Source organism: Podarcis tiliguerta (assembly GCF_965153285.1).
Source record: "Podarcis tiliguerta genome assembly, chromosome: 5".
In the NCBI taxonomy this organism is placed as follows: Eukaryota; Metazoa; Chordata; class Lepidosauria; order Squamata; family Lacertidae; genus Podarcis; species Podarcis tiliguerta.
Window position 1 is genome coordinate 398933 of NC_139538.1, and position 17044 is coordinate 415976.

Here is a 17044-nt window from a genome sequence, read left to right on the forward strand (position 1 = left end):
CCTGAACAGGTGAGGAACAGGAGGGAGAGTTTCACGGCCATCTCCCCCCCCCCCCCCAAATGGCTCATCCCTTGTGCAAAGTCTGTGGCATTCTTGGCTTCTCTCTCATCTCCGTTTCAACCAGAAATGCTTCATGGCAGGTGGTGAAATGGGTTGGGGGGAAATCACCTTGCAGAAGGCCTCTGAGCAGGTTCCCGGCGGAGGTGGGACATGAGCCCCCGAGGTTCCAAGAAGCCCTTTAGCTTGCCTTCGGGGCATAAAAGAAACCTGCTCTCATCCCCTCTGAAATCCCCCTTGTGGTTCCTTTGCAGATCCAGAGCAACCTGGGAGATTTCCAGTTCCTCTTCATTGATCTCGCAATAATTTTGGTGGTGGTCTTCACCAGTGAGTATCCGTCTCCCCGCCTCAAGCTTCACCAGCCTTAGCAGCTTGCAGAGTTGTGAGTTCTGCAGAATTCATTGTGAAGCTGATGCACAGGAAACAAGTGATGCCCTTAGAAAAGGGGAGGCAACAAGCGATTTTGCAGCTGTAGATCCCAAACCCAGAATCCCGACTCCTTGCCCAATTCTGGTGTGTGGTTTCAGGGGGAAAGGGGGGCTTCAAAATTCAAGTTTCTACGCGCCACCATAGCTCCTTTCCAGCCCCCTCCCTTGCAGGTAGCCTTGTGCAGAACGAGCAGCTCTGTGCTCCTGAGTTTGCCTGGTTTACTTGGGGCAGAGCTTTGCTGGGGGGCTGTGTGTTGGTTCTCCCTTTGGGTCTCAGCTCCTTCTCTCTCCGCAGTGAGCCTGAATCCTGCCTGGAAGGAGCTTGTGGCTCAGAGGCCGCCCTCCGGCCTCATCTCGGCTCCCCTCCTCTGCTCCGTCCTCTCCCAGATCCTCATCTGCCTGGGCTTCCAGACCCTGGGCTTCCTGTGGGCCAGGCAGCAGCCCTGGTATGAGACCTGGACCCCTCACTCAGAGTAAGTTGCCCCAGGGGGCAGGAGAGTTTCTCTTTGGAACCTGTGGGACCCCACCTGCCCTTTGCGGACCACGTCCCTTTTGGCGATGGAGGGTGGGGGGGGGGTGTGGTCCAGGAGGAACCATCTCAAAAGTGTCTGCCTCTTAATTTTGTTTATTTCTTATTTCATAAAATTTATGTACCACTTGATTGTATATATAAGAAAAAGCCTCCAAGTGGTTTACAGAAAGAGAAAACATTTATTTATTTTTTACGACTCCATGCTAGTCTGTCTCAGGAGATAAGGGAGGAGTGGGCCTCTGATTTAAAATACTCAAACAGATTAAAATGACCACAACTTTCCAGGCATCTGGACAGGCTTGTCTAAGCAAGATGGTTCAGAGTCCAGCAGAGGCGCCTGTTTGATCTCCAGAGGCAGGGAGTTCCCAAGGGCAGCTGCTGCTGCTGCCACACTAAGTGATCTGTGTTCTTGCAGATGAAGAGTGGGGCCCCTGGGGCCCCTCTAGCAGCACCACCTTCCACCGAGCGAAGCGATGGAGGGGGTGCAGGTGGGGTCAGGCGACCTTGCAGGTAGACTGGTCCCAAGTTGTTAAGGGCTTTATGTACTAATAGCAACACACTGGGTCCAGTAAATAGTAAAAGTAGCAATCATAGTATTAATAATTATTATTTTTGCCTTAACTAGTTGGGGCATCTTTTCACTTTCTCAAAGTTTTTTGGCTTTTTTTAATTGGTTGACCTAATATAGTTAATTGCAGCCCTTGAAATGATAGACTTCCCTTCTCCAAGGACATTTAGGGGTGAGTTTGAGATGGACTTGCTGGCACCTCTCTGGGCCCTGCTGGCCTTGTCTCCTCTTGCTGGAGAAGCACCGAGAGATAGATACACAGACAGAAAGACAGACAGAGTGTGTTAGGTAAAGGTAAAGGGACCCCTGACCATTAGGTCTAGTCGTGACCGACTCTGGGGTTGCGGCGCTCATCTCGCTTTAATGGCCGAGGGAGCCGGTGTACAGCTTCCAGGTCATGTGGCCAGCAGGACTAAGCCGCTTCTGGCGAACCAGAGCAGCGCACGGAAACACCGTTTACCTTCCCGCCGGAGCAGTACCTATTTATCTACTTGCACTTTGATGTGCTTTCGAACTGCTAGGTGGGCAGGAGCTGGGACCTTGCAAGCTTTGTGTATACATTGGTTGAATTTTTAAAAGTCTCTTGTAACAAGATGAATATTGGACTGTTAAGAATGTAAGATTTTATGGATGTGCCTGAACAAGCATAAAATAATGGAACCAGGAGGGGGAGTGGAGGGAATTCAATTAAGATGTGTGATTTCATTTTTGATTGTGATGTTCTTTTTTTGTTATTATGAAATTAATAAATTGTGTGTGTGTGTATTCCTCCCCCTGCCCCGGTTTTGCAGCGCCTGCAGTGTTTCTCGGGGTCCCTTTGCCAACGCCTCTCAGCACAAGAACAAGACCCTCCACGACGAGCACAACATCAGGAACTACGAGAACACGACCGTCTTCTTCATCTCCAGCTTCCAGTACCTCATTGTCGCTGTGGCCTTTTCCAAAGGGAGGCCCTTCAGGCAGCCTTGCTACAAGAACTGTGCGTGTGCCAGAGTCTGGCCTTGGAGGGAGAAGGGGCCTCGAGCAGGATGGGAGGGGGGCTCTGGAGGGGGGCATTTCCTGCTGGCGCCCCCACCCTCTGTGGGGTGCAGCTTCCTTGCAGAGGAGGAGGTGCTGCCATTCCTTGATGCCCCCTGCCCTGGAGAGAGAGAAGCAGTCCGGCTCTTGCCTCTCTGCTGGCGGAATTGCTTGCAGAAGGAGGGCAGAAAATGCCTGGGATTACAGGGGCAGAAAGGAGCTATTAAAGGGCCTGTCAAAAGACCCTTCTCTCTTATATATTGTGTATATTAAAATGGATAGCCGCTTTATCTTTTCAAAGGCAAAAAACAGCAACCTGCAGCCAGCCAGCCAAGACCCCACATAGATACATTAGAAGCAAGGGGGGCATCTAAGAGGCCACAGATACAGACTAAAGGCCTGGTTATAGAGTAATTTTTTCTCCTGGCGTCTAAAGAGAAATAGTGACGGTGCCAGGCAGGTCCCTGGGAGGAGCAGCCCACAAGTGGGGAGCCACTGCAGAAAAGGCCCCTTCTCGTGCTGCCACCCTCCAGACCTCTCACGGAGGGGGCTCTTCTACACAGTGGTGGGTGTTCTGGGAAGATTCTGGTTGGGCAGCGAGGGAGAGGGGGGCTTCAGGGCTGGCAGTGGCGGGGGGGGGGGGCTCCTTGACTCGGAGGGGGTCAGGATTGGGAATGGGCTCCGGGAGATGCAACCTCACAGCCTCCAAATTAGGGCACAAGTTTTGCCAAGCGAGACTGCAGGGCTTTGCATGCTCAGAGGTGTCTCTCTTCTGCCCCTTCTCCCTCCCTCAGATCTCTTCGTTATCTCTGTGATCGTTCTGTATGCCTTCGTCCTTTTCGTCCTGCTGCATCCCCTGCAGCCCATCGACTGGTTCCTTGAGGTAAGCCCAGAAGAGGCCGCCCTTCCATTCCCCGGTGCCAGTCCCAGGGGCGCCCCCCCCCCCAGGGCAGCGCAAAGAGCCCCCAGTCACTCCCCAGGGTGGGGCAGTGAAACCCCATTGCTATAGGATCTTTGGCGGTTTTTACACCATCTGAGACTTCACACGCATCAGGAATATCTTCTCCCTGCAAAATCAGATCAACCCCTTGGTGTGAGTGAGGGACCAGCTGCTCCTTAGAGGCCTTACAGAATCCCCCCCCCCCCCGACTTCTGTCCCTGCTGGCTTTCCAGTTCCTCCTGCGCCAGTGACTGTGCCACAAACTGCCATGTAAAGGCTACCTTCTGTGAGAGATCTTTATAAGCAATTATGGGGTGTTCTGAGGCAGCGTTTGAATGTATATTAGTCTCTCCCACTATTTAAAAGATCATCCGCCTGGGAGTGCTTTCTAAGCTAATGCGAGAAAACGGTGTAATCCCCCTCTTGGGGATGTTTTCTCCTGCCAAACATCTATTAAGACTTAAGCCCTAGTTTGAAATAATACCTGAGGGATCCTGCTGTCGTCATGTGGCCTCAGAATCATCCCCAATTCTCTCCATTTGCACATTCAGAACACGCTCAGGATCCCACCAGGAGCCTTTCCATGAAGTCATACCATTTTTTAAGAGTAGATGGTAAACATTTGGCCGGGCCCAAGCCTAGGGAAGCACAGAAGCTGGATTCTTGGGCCTCCCATTGTGTGCATCGTCTCTGCTCGCCCTTTTCACACGCCTGTCTCTTCTGCTTTGCAGCTGGTCTGCGTGCCGTATCCGTGGCGAGTCCGGATTCTCCTCATTGTTGTCGTCAACGCCTTTGTCTCCCTGCTGGTGGAGGTGAGTCCTGGCAGCGTTTGGAGCGCTGTCTCTGGCCAGGTTGGAGGCAGTGGCTGCGTGTTTTCTGCTTAAAATCTCGGTCCAGCAGGCAGGCTTCTGATTTGCACAAAGCCCCACGAAGGGAGGGGGGCGTTTCTTTCAGACCCTCCTTTGTCAGTGCCAGTGTTCTGGGATGGCGGGTGGCGGTGGTGGACCCTGTGAGGTGTCTTAAGTATGTAACATATGCGTATTTGCTCCATTATTCTGCCCTCCACTATTTGCTCAATAAGGGTGTGGGGGGGGGAGCAGGGCATTTGAAATCCTTCAGCCCCCACCTCTCTCTGGCTTCTGGATCCCAAAACATCTAGCATATCTGTGCAGCCACCGTGACAGGAAATTGCCCCAGGGCCCTGCCCCACACGTCACCTTTCTTCTGCCCTCCCAGAAGATGCTGCTCTTCCCTGTGCCCACTCCCGGCTTCACCAGAGCCCCAGTTCTGCCCACGCTCTGGGACTGGGAACAGCCAGCCAGCCCCTCCCCATGAGTTGAAAGCCCCTGGCAGATGGAAGCGTTGGACGGATCTCTGCCTGATCTCTCCCAGCACAGTTGTCGGAAAACATCAGGCCAATCAGTCAGGAGAAGTGCAAAGAAGGACACGGTTCTCAGTCCAGATCTGACCAACCGAACTGAAAGGATAGTTTGGGGTTTGCCCCATAGCGAGGGGGAGAGTGTCGCTCTGGGGCTCAAATCCCACTTGCAGGTTCGCCATTTAGTTGGCCACTGTGAGAAGAGGATCCTGGGGCAGGTGGGCCGTGGGCCCGATCCAGCAGGCCCTTCGGGTGTCCTTCCCTCTTTCCACGAGGCCTGGACCAGAGACCCCACCCAGGCACCCCCCCCTTTCCCAAGAGCCGAGCGTTTGCTAGTCCTGCCCTGAGAGAGAGAGAGGCCTTTGTGCTGCTTTCTTCTGCCCCCACTGTGCTGTTGTTGTGACCTTCTTCTCGCTAACCTGCAATGATGGCTGCTCTTCTTGATTCTTCCCCTTCCCCGGAACACACCACAGAATTTCCTCCTTGACACCATCCTTTGGAAAGTTGTCTTCCACCGAGACAAGCAAGGGGAAAACCGCCTAGGCTCCTCCTCCTCCTCCTCTTCTTCCTTCTCCTCTTCCTCCCACCCATCACAGGTTGGAACACTGTGCTTTACTCTCCCTTGTCCACGCATGACACCCTCATGGCTGGGGGCGGGGTGGGCTTGTATGCTGGGGGGCGGGAGGGCCCACAGAGTTTGCCAGCCCTTGGCTCACAGCTCCCACCAGTCCCAGACACGCTGCGCTGGCTGGGGGGAGTTGCAGCACAGTGCCTGCTCCAACCCCTCTCTGGAGCCCTGCAGAGCCAGGACTGCCAGTCGGGAGGCCAGCCTTCCTCGCCCTCGGGACCCCAGAGGTGGTCGGACTACAACTCCCATCATTCCCGGCCAGCGTGGTCAGGGAAAACTGAGGCTGTAATTCGGAAACATCTGGGGATCCGAGGCCCAGAAAGGCAGGCGTAGGGAAGGCGGAGCCCAGGGTCTGACTCTGTGTCCATCCACTTCTTCTTCAGAGGGTATCAGGTTGGGCAGGTCTGGGGGTCTCCCTTTCCCTAAGCCCGTCAATGTCTTGCCAGTGTCCTTAAAGGGGGGGGGGCTTTAAACAGCCTCCTTGTGATGCTCACTGAAGGCCAGGGGGGTGCAGGGGGAGGGGGGCTGTTAATTTGCATCAGGGTCAAGTTTTGGGGGTTGGGGTTCTCCTCAGGGTCTCTGCCGCCGCCTGCCCCTTCCCCCCAAAAAGGTCAGGATGGCATATGCGTTCATCACAACAACCCTGTGAGGTAGGTTAGGCTGAGGAGAGCAGACCGTGACGGAGGGAACGTTTCGAACCCAGGTTTTAATGATGAAGTGGGGGAAAGCTCAGGGCTGCCCATCTCCCGCCCCAAGGAGAAGAAGGAGGGGTGGGATGGTCCCCAAGGAGACCCCTGAAGGGGAAGATCTCCTGGGCTCAGGAGCAAGGAAGCTCCGCCCGGGTCAGGCTGGACCACAGCTGCTGCTGCTGCTGCTGTTCTGGCCGCAGCACAGGTTATGTGACCCCCGCCCTCCATGTCAGCCACAGGCCTGAAATTCAGCCAGCCTGGGAGCTATAGATATATAGAGACGGGGGGGGAGGGCATGGCGGCTGGGCAAAGTGTGTTTGGTGGCACCAGGCGGGCACAGAGAGTGATGCTTGATGCCATGGCCTGCCACCTCCAGCCCTGTCGTGTGGCTCCCTCGGGCGCGTGTTTCTGGGGCATCTGGCACTGCACTGCTGCCACGGGGCCCTCCTGCCCTGGGCAGGTGGGGGTGCATCTGGCCTCTGCCCTTGGCTGTGGGGTCTCACCCTCTCTCTCCCCCTCCAGGAGGCCTTGGGGTGCTGCCGCGGCTGCGCCCTCCCCTCGGTGCTGGGCTTCCGGAAGAGGAAGAAGCCCCCGAAAGCCAAATACGTTCACTTGGCCCAGGAGCTGCTGGTGGACCCCGAGTGGCCGCCCAGGCCCTGCACCACGACGGAGGCCAAGGCCCCCCCGGCCCACCAGAACGGCGCCTGCCAGGTCATCACCGTCACGTAGCAGCGGCCTGGCCGGGCGCGTCCTCTTGCCCTCTCCGGAGACTCTTCCGCCTGCGGAGCACGTGTTCAGGGCCCTCAGGCCGCCCCCTCGCCCCCCTCCATCCCTGGAGTTCAGTGTCCCGTCGAGAGAGAACTTTTCACAAGCAATGCAAAACGTTGGGTGTTTTTCCAGGCGGCTTCTCCGAGCCTCATTCCGCCGGCCAGTTCTGGGCTCAGGCTCTGCTCCTCTCGCCCCTGGGGGGGGGGTCTGGGCTCTGGTTCCTTCCACCTCGGAGGCTGGCCGGGGGGACTTTCGGAGCCCAGCAAGGAGGGGGTGAGTTGCCCTTACCAGAAAGTGTGGGTATTGTGTGTGTTTGCCAAACTTGGTGCTGGGTGCCACTGGTCTGCAGTGCGCTGCAGAGCCTGACCCCGGCCACCTTGCGCGGAGCAGAGGGTGCCGGACGTCACAGTTGGTTTCCAAGTTCCCTCCTGGCACCCCCCGCTCTGTGCCAAGGCTGGCAGTCCCTGCGCCCGACTCGGCTTCGCTACAGGCTCCGTGCAGGAAGCAGGCAAAGAATCAGCCATGCTGGCTCAGCCATCTTCTTTACTGAGAAATAGGTAACAGAATTGCTCCCGGCCTCCACCACCAGCACCAAGTGCTTTAAATCTGCTGAGGCCACGCTAGGTCTCTGGCCTGTTTACACACGCCTGTGCGCACACACCGAGTTGCTCCAGGGCCCAAGGATCATCCGGCTACTCCTGGCTCCTGGGTGCCAAGGGCTGACCGCCCCTCCCTTCCCCAGGCTCTGCCTCCGTCCTCAGAGGCCCCTTGGCTTCTGTAGCTGGGCCTCCCTCCGGCCGTGGGGCACCCACCCCATCTGTTTGGGGGGGGGGGTCTTTGCTTTTGAAGTTCAAGCCCAGGGGTCCTGATATGCCCTGGGGCTTCTGATGCCCATGGCAGAGAGGAGCCTTGCAGAGGAGGCAGCCCATGCCCTGGGAGGGGCACCTGCAAAGCCTTCAAGGAGGAAATGACCCTCTGTGGACAGCGTCTCTTGAGCGGCAGCAAAACAGCCGGGTCCATTTCCTGCCGTTTTATACCTCAACAAAAAGGTGTTGTTGGAAGCAGAGTCTGGGAGGCTCCTGGCCCCGGAGTTGTTGTCCTCCTCCTGCTGCTGCCATGTCTTGCAGGGGCCTGGCCCCCAAGGGGGCAAACGCCTTTGGCCTCTGCCGCCTGCTTCCCTCCCCGGCTGCGGGGCTCCTTCCCACCGTGGTGCTGCGTCGTGGAAGGTGGTTGGGATCCGGCACTGTGCGAGCCGCCTCCTCTCCCTGGAGCAGGCTGACGGAGCTGGCAGCAGCAGCAGCGACCTTCTCTCTCTCCCTTGTTCAAAATGCACGGTTATTTTGCTTAAAAAGAAGGAAGAGATCCGTGAAGCTATGCATCTTTTGACCTTGGGACTGTGACTTGCCAGCACTTCATCTGACTGTACAGTAGCTCCGTTTGCGTGTGAGAGAGAGGCAGAGAGAGCCTGCTGCGTTTCAGGAGCAATGGAGGGGAGGAAGGGAATGTGCGTCTGTTTCAAGGAGTCTCGCTTGCTGCCCCCAGTGGAAAACCGCTGGGAAGCAAAAATCGGGGACTGTCCTGGGCAGCCAGGTCTCACTAAGGATCTTTGGGGCTGGGGAAGCCATTTGTCAATGTGGTGGCGAGAAGTGATCTGGCCTGGAGTTTGGGGCGCATTTGCTTTTGGCCTCCCTGAAATCTGGGCTGGGGTTTAGCCGCTGTTCCTCTTGGGGCGAGCTTGAAAAAGAGGTTCGTCTTCTGGCCTCTGGAATCCAGCTTGCACGCCAAAATTCTGAGTTGGTATTTTTTAAAAAATTAATAAATTGAGGACTCCTTTTCTTGCTGAATCTTCCTCAAAAGCTTGTGAATTCAGGTGAACAAGATGGTTTAATGGGGGTGCCCTCCAACACTCCGGAAAGTTGTTTTGCCTTTCTGCAGTAAAATCCAGGGTCACGTCGAGAACTTGGAATCTGAGTTCCTTATTAAATTATTTGCGTCTTGTGGACCTAAAGTCTAAATTTGTCCTTCTTTGTGTCAGGATTGTAAATATGGCCAATTAAATATTTTTAATTTAATTTTAATTATTATTATTTATGCACATATCTAAAGGACTAGCTCAAGAGAAGAATAACCAGATTTTAAAATGATATATATAGATATATATCGGTATCCCTCAGGGTTATTTTTAAAGCTTTTATCTTCTTCCCTTACCAGGTAGCTAATGATACGGTCATAGGATCTCTGGGTGCCCCCTTCCATGTGTCTGTATGTCTTTGGGGGTAGCGATGGGGCACCTCTCTCCCCAGTCCAGGCTTGCACATGCGACTGGGGACGCCTCCCTGGGGCTCCAGCATTCACGGTGGAGCCTGAAAACTCTCTCTCTATGTGTGTGTGTCTATTTGTGCGTGTGCCCTTCCGGTTATTAGTGCTAAAATTCTACTGTAGAATACAATGCAAAAAAGCCACTTGATTTGAAAGTGGAGAATCAATTTCTTATTGCAATCTTCACATTGGATACTTTTGAACAAAATTGCACTCATTTTAAAATTTATTTATTTTTAGTAGAGAGCATTTATGAGGATTGCCCTCCTAACTGGATGAGTTAATCTACTGTAGTTATCAGGACTGTGTCTGCACAGGGTCTGAGTGAAAGAGATGAAGAATCCTTTTTCTTAAATGCTGCAAGTTCCTTCTGAAACGATTTCCTCCGTTGTCTCAGGCCTCGAGACTTGAGAAGAGCTCCATGACTTTATCCCTCAAAAATCCCCGTTCCGAAATGAAATGTTTGTATATTAGAATACAGGTTTTATTTAATGGTTCCGTCTGACATGCTAGCTTTATGCCACATAATGTCAGGCTTTTAAAAACCCCATTTCCAATGAACTTCTCAACTCTGGGGTCGATGACGCAGCCCCACCGCCAGCTCCTCAGGTTCAGTAGATGGACGAGACCCGGCGGTCTCAGAAGGTTCCAGAAACCGGCCCCTTCGTTCCAGGGGCGCCGGCCATCTTCCTCCAGGAAATGTCTGTTTGTGCTGCTTTTATAATGGTACCGGTTGTAATAAAGGCATTTTGTGTCATTGTACATAGTCATAGCCCTGTAAAATCTTTTGTGTGCGTGTGATTTAAGCTATTTGAAATAAAGTTCTGATTCGCTTGCCCTTTCCATCCCCTGCCCCTTCATTTCCTGCCCACCACGGAAAAGGAGTTTGCTCCACTCTCCCGGGAGTCCTGTAACCCGGGACTCTCTCAAGCCGTTCTCCTCGAGAGGAGACCTGTTGGTTGGCCTTTCCGGCAAGCTGAAGACCACGGTGTCGCATGGCTCCATTCCGGGGAAAAGAGATGAAGTCATGTGAAATGGTCAACACGGAGCTTGCAGAGGAGGGGGGCGAAGGCGAAATGAGCGCGGCCGATGAAGTCACTGCAAAAAGGGCCAAGTGATGTGATTGCGGACAAATAAAAAACCCAACTTTGCCTGCCTTGAGCTGGGGGGTGGGGGTGGGGGAGGCTGGTTTGGCTGTTGCTCAACCTGGGAAGGAATCTTGTGCTTGTGAAAATTACACCCAAAGAACACAAAGTTTGAGGTTTGCTAAAAAGCCTCAGCGAGCCGTTTTTGGGGCTTGTGCAGGAGAGAGTGGTGGTCACCACAAACTCATGGAGGGGGAGGGCTATTGGTGGCTGCTGGCCACAGTGGCCCTGCTGTGCCATCATAGATGTGCAGGGTTGGAAGGGCCACCCAGGGTCATCTAGTCCAACCCCCTACAAGGCAGGATCTCCTACCAGACGCTGCTCTGCAAATGTGCTAGCACTTCTACTGCTCCACAACTAGATGGGCTGGAGGCGGCCGATGCTTTTCTGGATGCTTTGCCAATGCTGCTGCAGTTTTCAGAAGACCTTTGTGGCTTCTTCTGTCGGCGGCTGAGTGGAGCCAGCTTCAGATTTGGCCTGGCAGGTTGCTGACCGGGGGGGGGGGGAGATTTGTGGACTTTGGGCTGGCTTAATATATTCTACCTCTCCCCACCCAGCAGAATTTGGGTTTAATGACTTGCCAGTTCCTTTCCACCTTGTGCCAAAGACCAGCTTCTTGACAATGCTTGGGCTGAAGGGCAAATGCAGAAAGAGCCTTGCTGAGAAAGCGCTTTTTGTCAACTCTCACACCCCCTTCCCCACAAATGGCCAACCTGGTGTCCTTGGGAAGCCCCCCAAGCAGGAGGCGAGCCACGGGGGCCTTCCCCCCCAGGCTCTGGAGTCAGAATTGTAGGGTTGGACGGCACCAAAACGGTCATCAAGAGGGGGGTGACCCCAGAGAGCTGGAAGCCATGACCAGGTTGCTTTTCTTCCTCTCGCTTGTCTAGGTTCATCCAACCCCTTCTAAACCCCACAGAGTGAGTGGCTGCTGCCCCATCTTTGGCTGAGGGGTCCCATTGACCGGTTGAGGCTTTCAGGCTTTTGTTTCGGGGTTTATTCCCAGAGCTGCTTCGTAGCTAACCTTCGTGGAAAGGGAAAACATGCCTGGAACTGGCCGGTTTTGGCCCAGCGTGAGAGGCCATGTGGGATCCTGTGGTTCACGGCTGATTCTTCCCCCATGATGCGATTCCTCCTTTGTATTCATTTCTGGGTCTTCAGGCAGAGCAGTTTATAAGAAGGTTCACTTAAATGAAACCTGAACCCTCTGAGCTGAAAATCTGAGGATGTTTCCCTGCTGGGATAACTTGGCCCTGGCATCACCCGGAAGGAGGAAGTGTGCTCAGCAACCTTCTGAGCATCAGATTAGCCCAGTGCTTCCCCAAGTGGGTGGTAGCACCCCCTGAGGAATATGGGTGCTTAAAGGCAAGGGGGGCAGGGGGGCGCTGGAGGTGTAGGTGTCTAGCAGACCTTGAACAGCTGGTATCACTGAATCAAGCTTAACAGTTTTGTTGAATCAATTAAATAGTTTTATTCCTGCATTGCCGGGGGTTGGACTGGATGACCCTTGGGTCCCTCTCTGCAATTCTATGTATTGGACTTTGAATAAATGTGCACTTAATTGTTTCTGTCTTTAACCTTAGAGTCATGCAAAGTGCTGTTCTGAATAAAGCTTTTTATCGGTTAGGGCTGCGGGTGCCAGGGAAGAGTTTATGGGGGAGCGAAGGGGGCAGGGGCCAAAAGAAGTCTGGGAACCACTGGCTTATCCTGAAGGAAAGTCAGCGCAGGTTGAAGGGCAGTCCAGGAAGCCTGGGCTTCCCCACTCCTTTTCTCCATGCAGACATGTCGGCCTCCAGCGCCAGCAGAGTTACAAACATCCTCAGCTCTTTCCAAGAGGGATGAGTCCACTTCCGAGCGTGCATTGCATCAGGCGAGTGGGAAATTCCAGCGTCCTGCTAATTTTTTATCTATTGACCTCTCAGGGCAGGATTTGGCCCCCAGGGCTGCTCCTCTGCTCCCCCTTTCAGCCAAGAGGGTATCGCAGGGCTACTGTGTCCTTAGAGACGCTGCTCCATAATGAGCCTTGCTGGGCACCCTCAGCAACCGGACCCAGCAGGAACCAGAATCACAGAACTGGCGGCTGGGCTTTTTGTTTCTTGCTGATAACTTGCTTGTCCTTCTTTCTTCCAAGAGACTTTTCCAACAGACCCTTCAAAGGTTTTGTAAATCTAAAGACCCTGAAGAACAAAAAGTTACGGCATCTGCCCAGAGGTGAGCTTGAAGAGCTGCAGTGCAGAGCAGAAGAGTAAGGCCCACGTTCTTGGGATCTGCCTCCTGGCAATGCTCTCTTCGTGGCTTCCTGGGAGGAAGCGCCACGGAAATCAGGGAGGCTTCTGAGTGCAGGAAACACCACAGAGGTAGAGTGAAAGATCTTCAGGCACCTGAAATGCACCCGTTTGCTTTTAATAATACAGTGGCACCTCAGGATGTGAACGGGATCGGTTCCGGAGCCCTGTTCGCATCCTGAACAGAACCTCATTTTGACCGTCTGCGCATGTGCGAGCGGCGAAACCCAGAAGTAACGCACTCCGTTACTTCTGGGTCACTGCGGAGCGAAACCTGAAAATACTTCTCCTGAAGCATATTTATCCCAAGGTATGAATGTAATAATAATAATTTAATAATAATAATAATAATAATAATAATAATAATAATAATAATAATAATATGTTATTTATACCCCGCCCATCTGGCTGGGCTTCCCCAGCCACTCTGGGCGGCTTCCAACAAAATATTAAAATACAGTAGTCCATTAAACATTAAAAACTTCCCTAAACAGGGCTGCCTTCAGATGTCTTCTAAAAGTCAGGTAGTTATTTATTTCTTTGACATCTGATGGGAGGGCGTTCCACAGGGCAAAACCTCCAGGGAGAAATCTTTGGCCAACTGGTCAGTTAACTGCTATTATTATTTATACATTTATTCATGCCCCACCTTTTTCCCTGACAGGGACTCAAGGCGGCTTACAGACAAAAATAAGAGCTCAGAAGTGAGGAACTGGCCTGGGAAACTGAGGCAGATTGTGGTGACAAAACACAAAGCTCTAGGCCTTTTATGACAAAGTAAAAACTGGCAAATTAACAACAACCATTCAATGAATGTGTTACTTGCTTTATCTTGCCCAAGGCAACCCAAAGCATCTTAACACCAGCCAATCAATAAATCAAGGAGACAGAAGAGACAACCCCTGCATAGGTACATTAAAACAAAGGGGAATACAGTGGTACCTTGGCTTACATAAGCTTCAGGTTACATACACTTCAGGTTACAGACTCCGCTAACCCAGAAATAGTACCTCGGGTTAAGAACTTTGCTTCAGGATGAGAACAGAAATTGTGCTCCAGCGGCGCAGCGGCATCAGGAGGCCCCATTAGCTAAAGTGGTGCTTCAGGTTAAGAACAGTTTCAGATTAAGAACGGACCTCCAGAACGAATTAAGTTCTTAACCCAAGGTACCACTGTACATTAAAAACACCCTGCCCATTTCTAATAGGCCACATATAGCCATAATGGAGGAATGTTTCCGTCTGCCTGTAAAGGCAGGCCATGACAGGGCCGGAAGAGCCTCCCTGGGCAGAGCATCCCACTCCTGTGAAATGTGAAATGGCTGACCTTCTAAAAAGACCTAAGTCACTAGTCCCTTGGATCAGCCTCCGTATCTGAAGACTGGAGAGCAGCCAATGCCATCCTGGGGGAGGAGATGCTTCACACCAAAGAAAGCCCCATCCAGTTGCCAGAACATTGGAAGGATGGCAAGTAACACACTGGCAGATTCAGGGTCCACATCTGGAGTGACACTGGTGCTCTTGCACAGCAGATGCGCTCTGTTTCCCCCTCCGTCAAACCTTTTGTGGTAAGGGAACTGATGGCAAAGTTTGACACGACTTCTTCAACCTCCCTGGACACAAATCAGAATGAATTTTCAGCGATGGGTGTCATCTGACCTCCTGCACTGCTACAATCTACAATTCCAAGAGAGCTGTGGGTGGGATCCGGCACTCTCCTAACAAGCCCCTGTTGCCTGCACTGAAGTAGGATTCACCTGGCTGCCCAGCTGGCATATGATGGGATGGCACAGGAGAGGAGAGACCCCCATCCTCAGGCATGGATGCTTGCCTCCTGGCCTGGCCTGATCCTGCTCTATGGGCTCCCGTTGTGCGTCCAGAGGAGCCCTGCTGGCCATGCCTGTGTGGTCAAGGCAGTGTGCAGCCAGCTCTCTCCCCCGGAGGCTGATTTTCGCAGCTGTTCTCATGCAGAAGGCAGCTGGCTCTCCAAAGGGGTGGGGGCTGCTGGGAGGGAGCCAGGCGCTCCCTGGCGTGGGAGGGTCCTGATGGGAAGCAGGCGGGTCAGCTGGCTGATGGTCAGGCTGCCCCAGACCTCTCTTTTCAGACAGAGAGAGGAAGCACGAGAGGATTGCTCATCACTGGGCCGGCTGGGCACGCGGGATTCTCCTGAGCAGAAAGAGAGAACACATACAGGAAAGTCCTTCCTCATGCAGTTCAACTGTGGAACTCCCTGCCACTGGAGGCAGCGATGGCCACCAACCTGGATGGCTTTAAAAGAGGATTAGGCAAAATCAGGGGGGAGACGAGGGCCAGGATGGCTCTGCTCTGCCTCCCCAGCAATGAAGGCAGTGATGCTTCTGGGTACCAGTTGCCTGAAGCCACAGGAGGGGAGAGCTGCTTGTGCGCTGGGATCCGGCTTGTGGGCTTCCCTTTGAGGCGTCTGATTGGAAGGAGAGAGAAGACATCTTGCCAGTGTGACCCCTCCATCTTGAATGAACCCCAAAGAGGTGGATGCCATAGCTTTGCTTGGCAGCCCCGGGCAACACCTGGCAGGGGTCTTGTGGCTGAGGGGGCACCTGGTGGGGTAATTTCGGCCACTTAGAGAAATGCAGCTGAAGAATCCCTGGCAGATGGCCGTCCAACCTCTGCTTCAAAACCTCTAAGGAAAGAGAGTCCACCAGCACCTCAGGGAGTCCCTTCCCCGGTTGGCCGGCTCCTGCCCTCAGAAGGTTCTTCCTGGTGTTCCTGCAGAATCCCCTTCCTTCCCATTTGATCGGGTTGGTTCAGGTCCCGTCCTCTAGCAGAGCAGCAGAAAGCAAGCAGCCTTTCAGGTCTCCTGTCGCCTCTTGGTTTTCCCCAGGCCAAACATCCCCCCCTCCCTCAAGCATGAGGGTCCCACTCTGTGGTTCTTTATGGGTCCTGGCTACTCATCTCACGAGTAATCTGGCAGCTGAAGACATCTCCAGAGCACTCTGATCTCAAGCGCTGCCGGAGGGGATCCCCTGTAGGCAGACCCCTCATGGATTATTCTTTCTCCTCCTCCTCCTCGCAGTCTGCGCTTTGCACAACTCCAGGACACTCCTGGTAGGAAGTTCTTCCAGAGCTGGGCCCTCTTGCTGGAGGAGCACGTAGCTTCATCCTTGGTCAAACAACGGCTTGGCAACATGACACAGAACAGAGCTGCTCTGGAGAATGTTTATTTCCTCCCCCCCCTAAGTATCTCCAGATGTTCCTGTTCCTGACGTGCCTGGACCACCTCCCTCTCTGCTGAAGGGGAACAGGGTCCTTCTGCGTCTAGGGAAGGGGGTTTGGGGGCTGCCCTCCTGTCTCCCCCAGTCACTGGCCCCACTTGCAGCTCCCAAGGGGAGGCAGGTGAACAGAGGCTCTTACAGAGAAGGGCAGGGGATGTCTCACCCTGAGCCGGCCTGGCCCTTCTCAAAGCTGTGTTTCGGAGCCCAAGGCGCAGTAGTTGGGGTGCAGCCTGGGAAGGAGTGCAGCTCACTCTCAGAGCATATGCTTCGGATGCAGAAGGCCACAGGCAGCATTCCCAGGCAAGGCCGGGAGAGAGGCTCCTTCCTGAAATACGGGAGACTTACTGCCAGCCAGTGTATATGCCACTGAGCGAGAATCACAGAACTGTTGAGCAGTGGCGTAGCGTGGGTTGTCAGGACCCGGGGCAAGGCAAGTAATTTGTGCCCCCTAACCCGTGGATTTGCGCCCCCTAACCCTAACCCCCAGATGTTGCGCCCGGTGCGGCCGGCCCCCCCTGCACCCCCCACGCTACGCCACTGCTGTTGAGTTTGAAGGCACGTTAGGGGTCATCTAGTCCAAAAAAGCAGAGACATCACCTTGCCAACAAAGGTCCGTATAGTTAAAGCTATGGTTTTCCCAGTAGTGATGTATGGAAGTGAGAGCTGGACCATAAAGAAGGCTGATCACCGAAGAATTGACGCTTTTGAATTCTGGTGCTGGAGGAGACTCTTGAGAGTCCCATGGACTGCAAGAAGATCAAACCTCTCCATTCTGAAGGAAATCAGCCCTGAGTGCTCACTGGAAGGACAGATCCTGAAGCTGAGGCTCCAAGACTTTGGCCACCTCAGGAGAAGAGAAGACTCCCTGGAAAAGACCCTGATGTTGGGAAAGATGGAGGGCACAAGGAGAAGGGGACGACAGAGGACGAGATGGTGGGACAGTGTTCTCGAAGCTACCAGCATGAGTTTGACCAAACTGCGGGAGGCAGTGGAAGACAGGCATGCCTGGCGTGCTCTGGTCCAGGGGGTCAAGAAGAGGCGGA

The 17044-nt window shown here is 53.7% G+C and overlaps 1 protein-coding gene across 6 annotated transcripts in view; it reads left to right on the forward strand.

The window, feature by feature from the left end:
• ATP13A3 (ATPase 13A3) overlaps positions 1-10169 on the forward strand; it is a 46250-nt gene extending 36081 nt beyond the window's left edge. For 5 of the 6 annotated variants that reach the window (XM_083441277.1, XM_083441274.1, XM_083441275.1 and 2 more), the window contains exons 27-33: positions 312-384; positions 781-958; positions 2377-2564; positions 3397-3485; positions 4274-4354; positions 5394-5516; positions 6760-10169. In XM_083441277.1, the coding sequence (XP_083297403.1) occupies positions 312-384; positions 781-958; positions 2377-2564; positions 3397-3485; positions 4274-4354; positions 5394-5516; positions 6760-6966 (939 nt within the window). In that variant the 3' untranslated portion in view covers positions 6967-10169. The remainder of the gene's footprint in view (positions 1-311; positions 385-780; positions 959-2376; positions 2565-3396; positions 3486-4273; positions 4355-5393; positions 5517-6759) is intronic. The other variant, XM_083441276.1, reaches the window with a different exon arrangement.
• The last annotated feature ends 6875 nt before the right edge of the window (positions 10170-17044 follow it).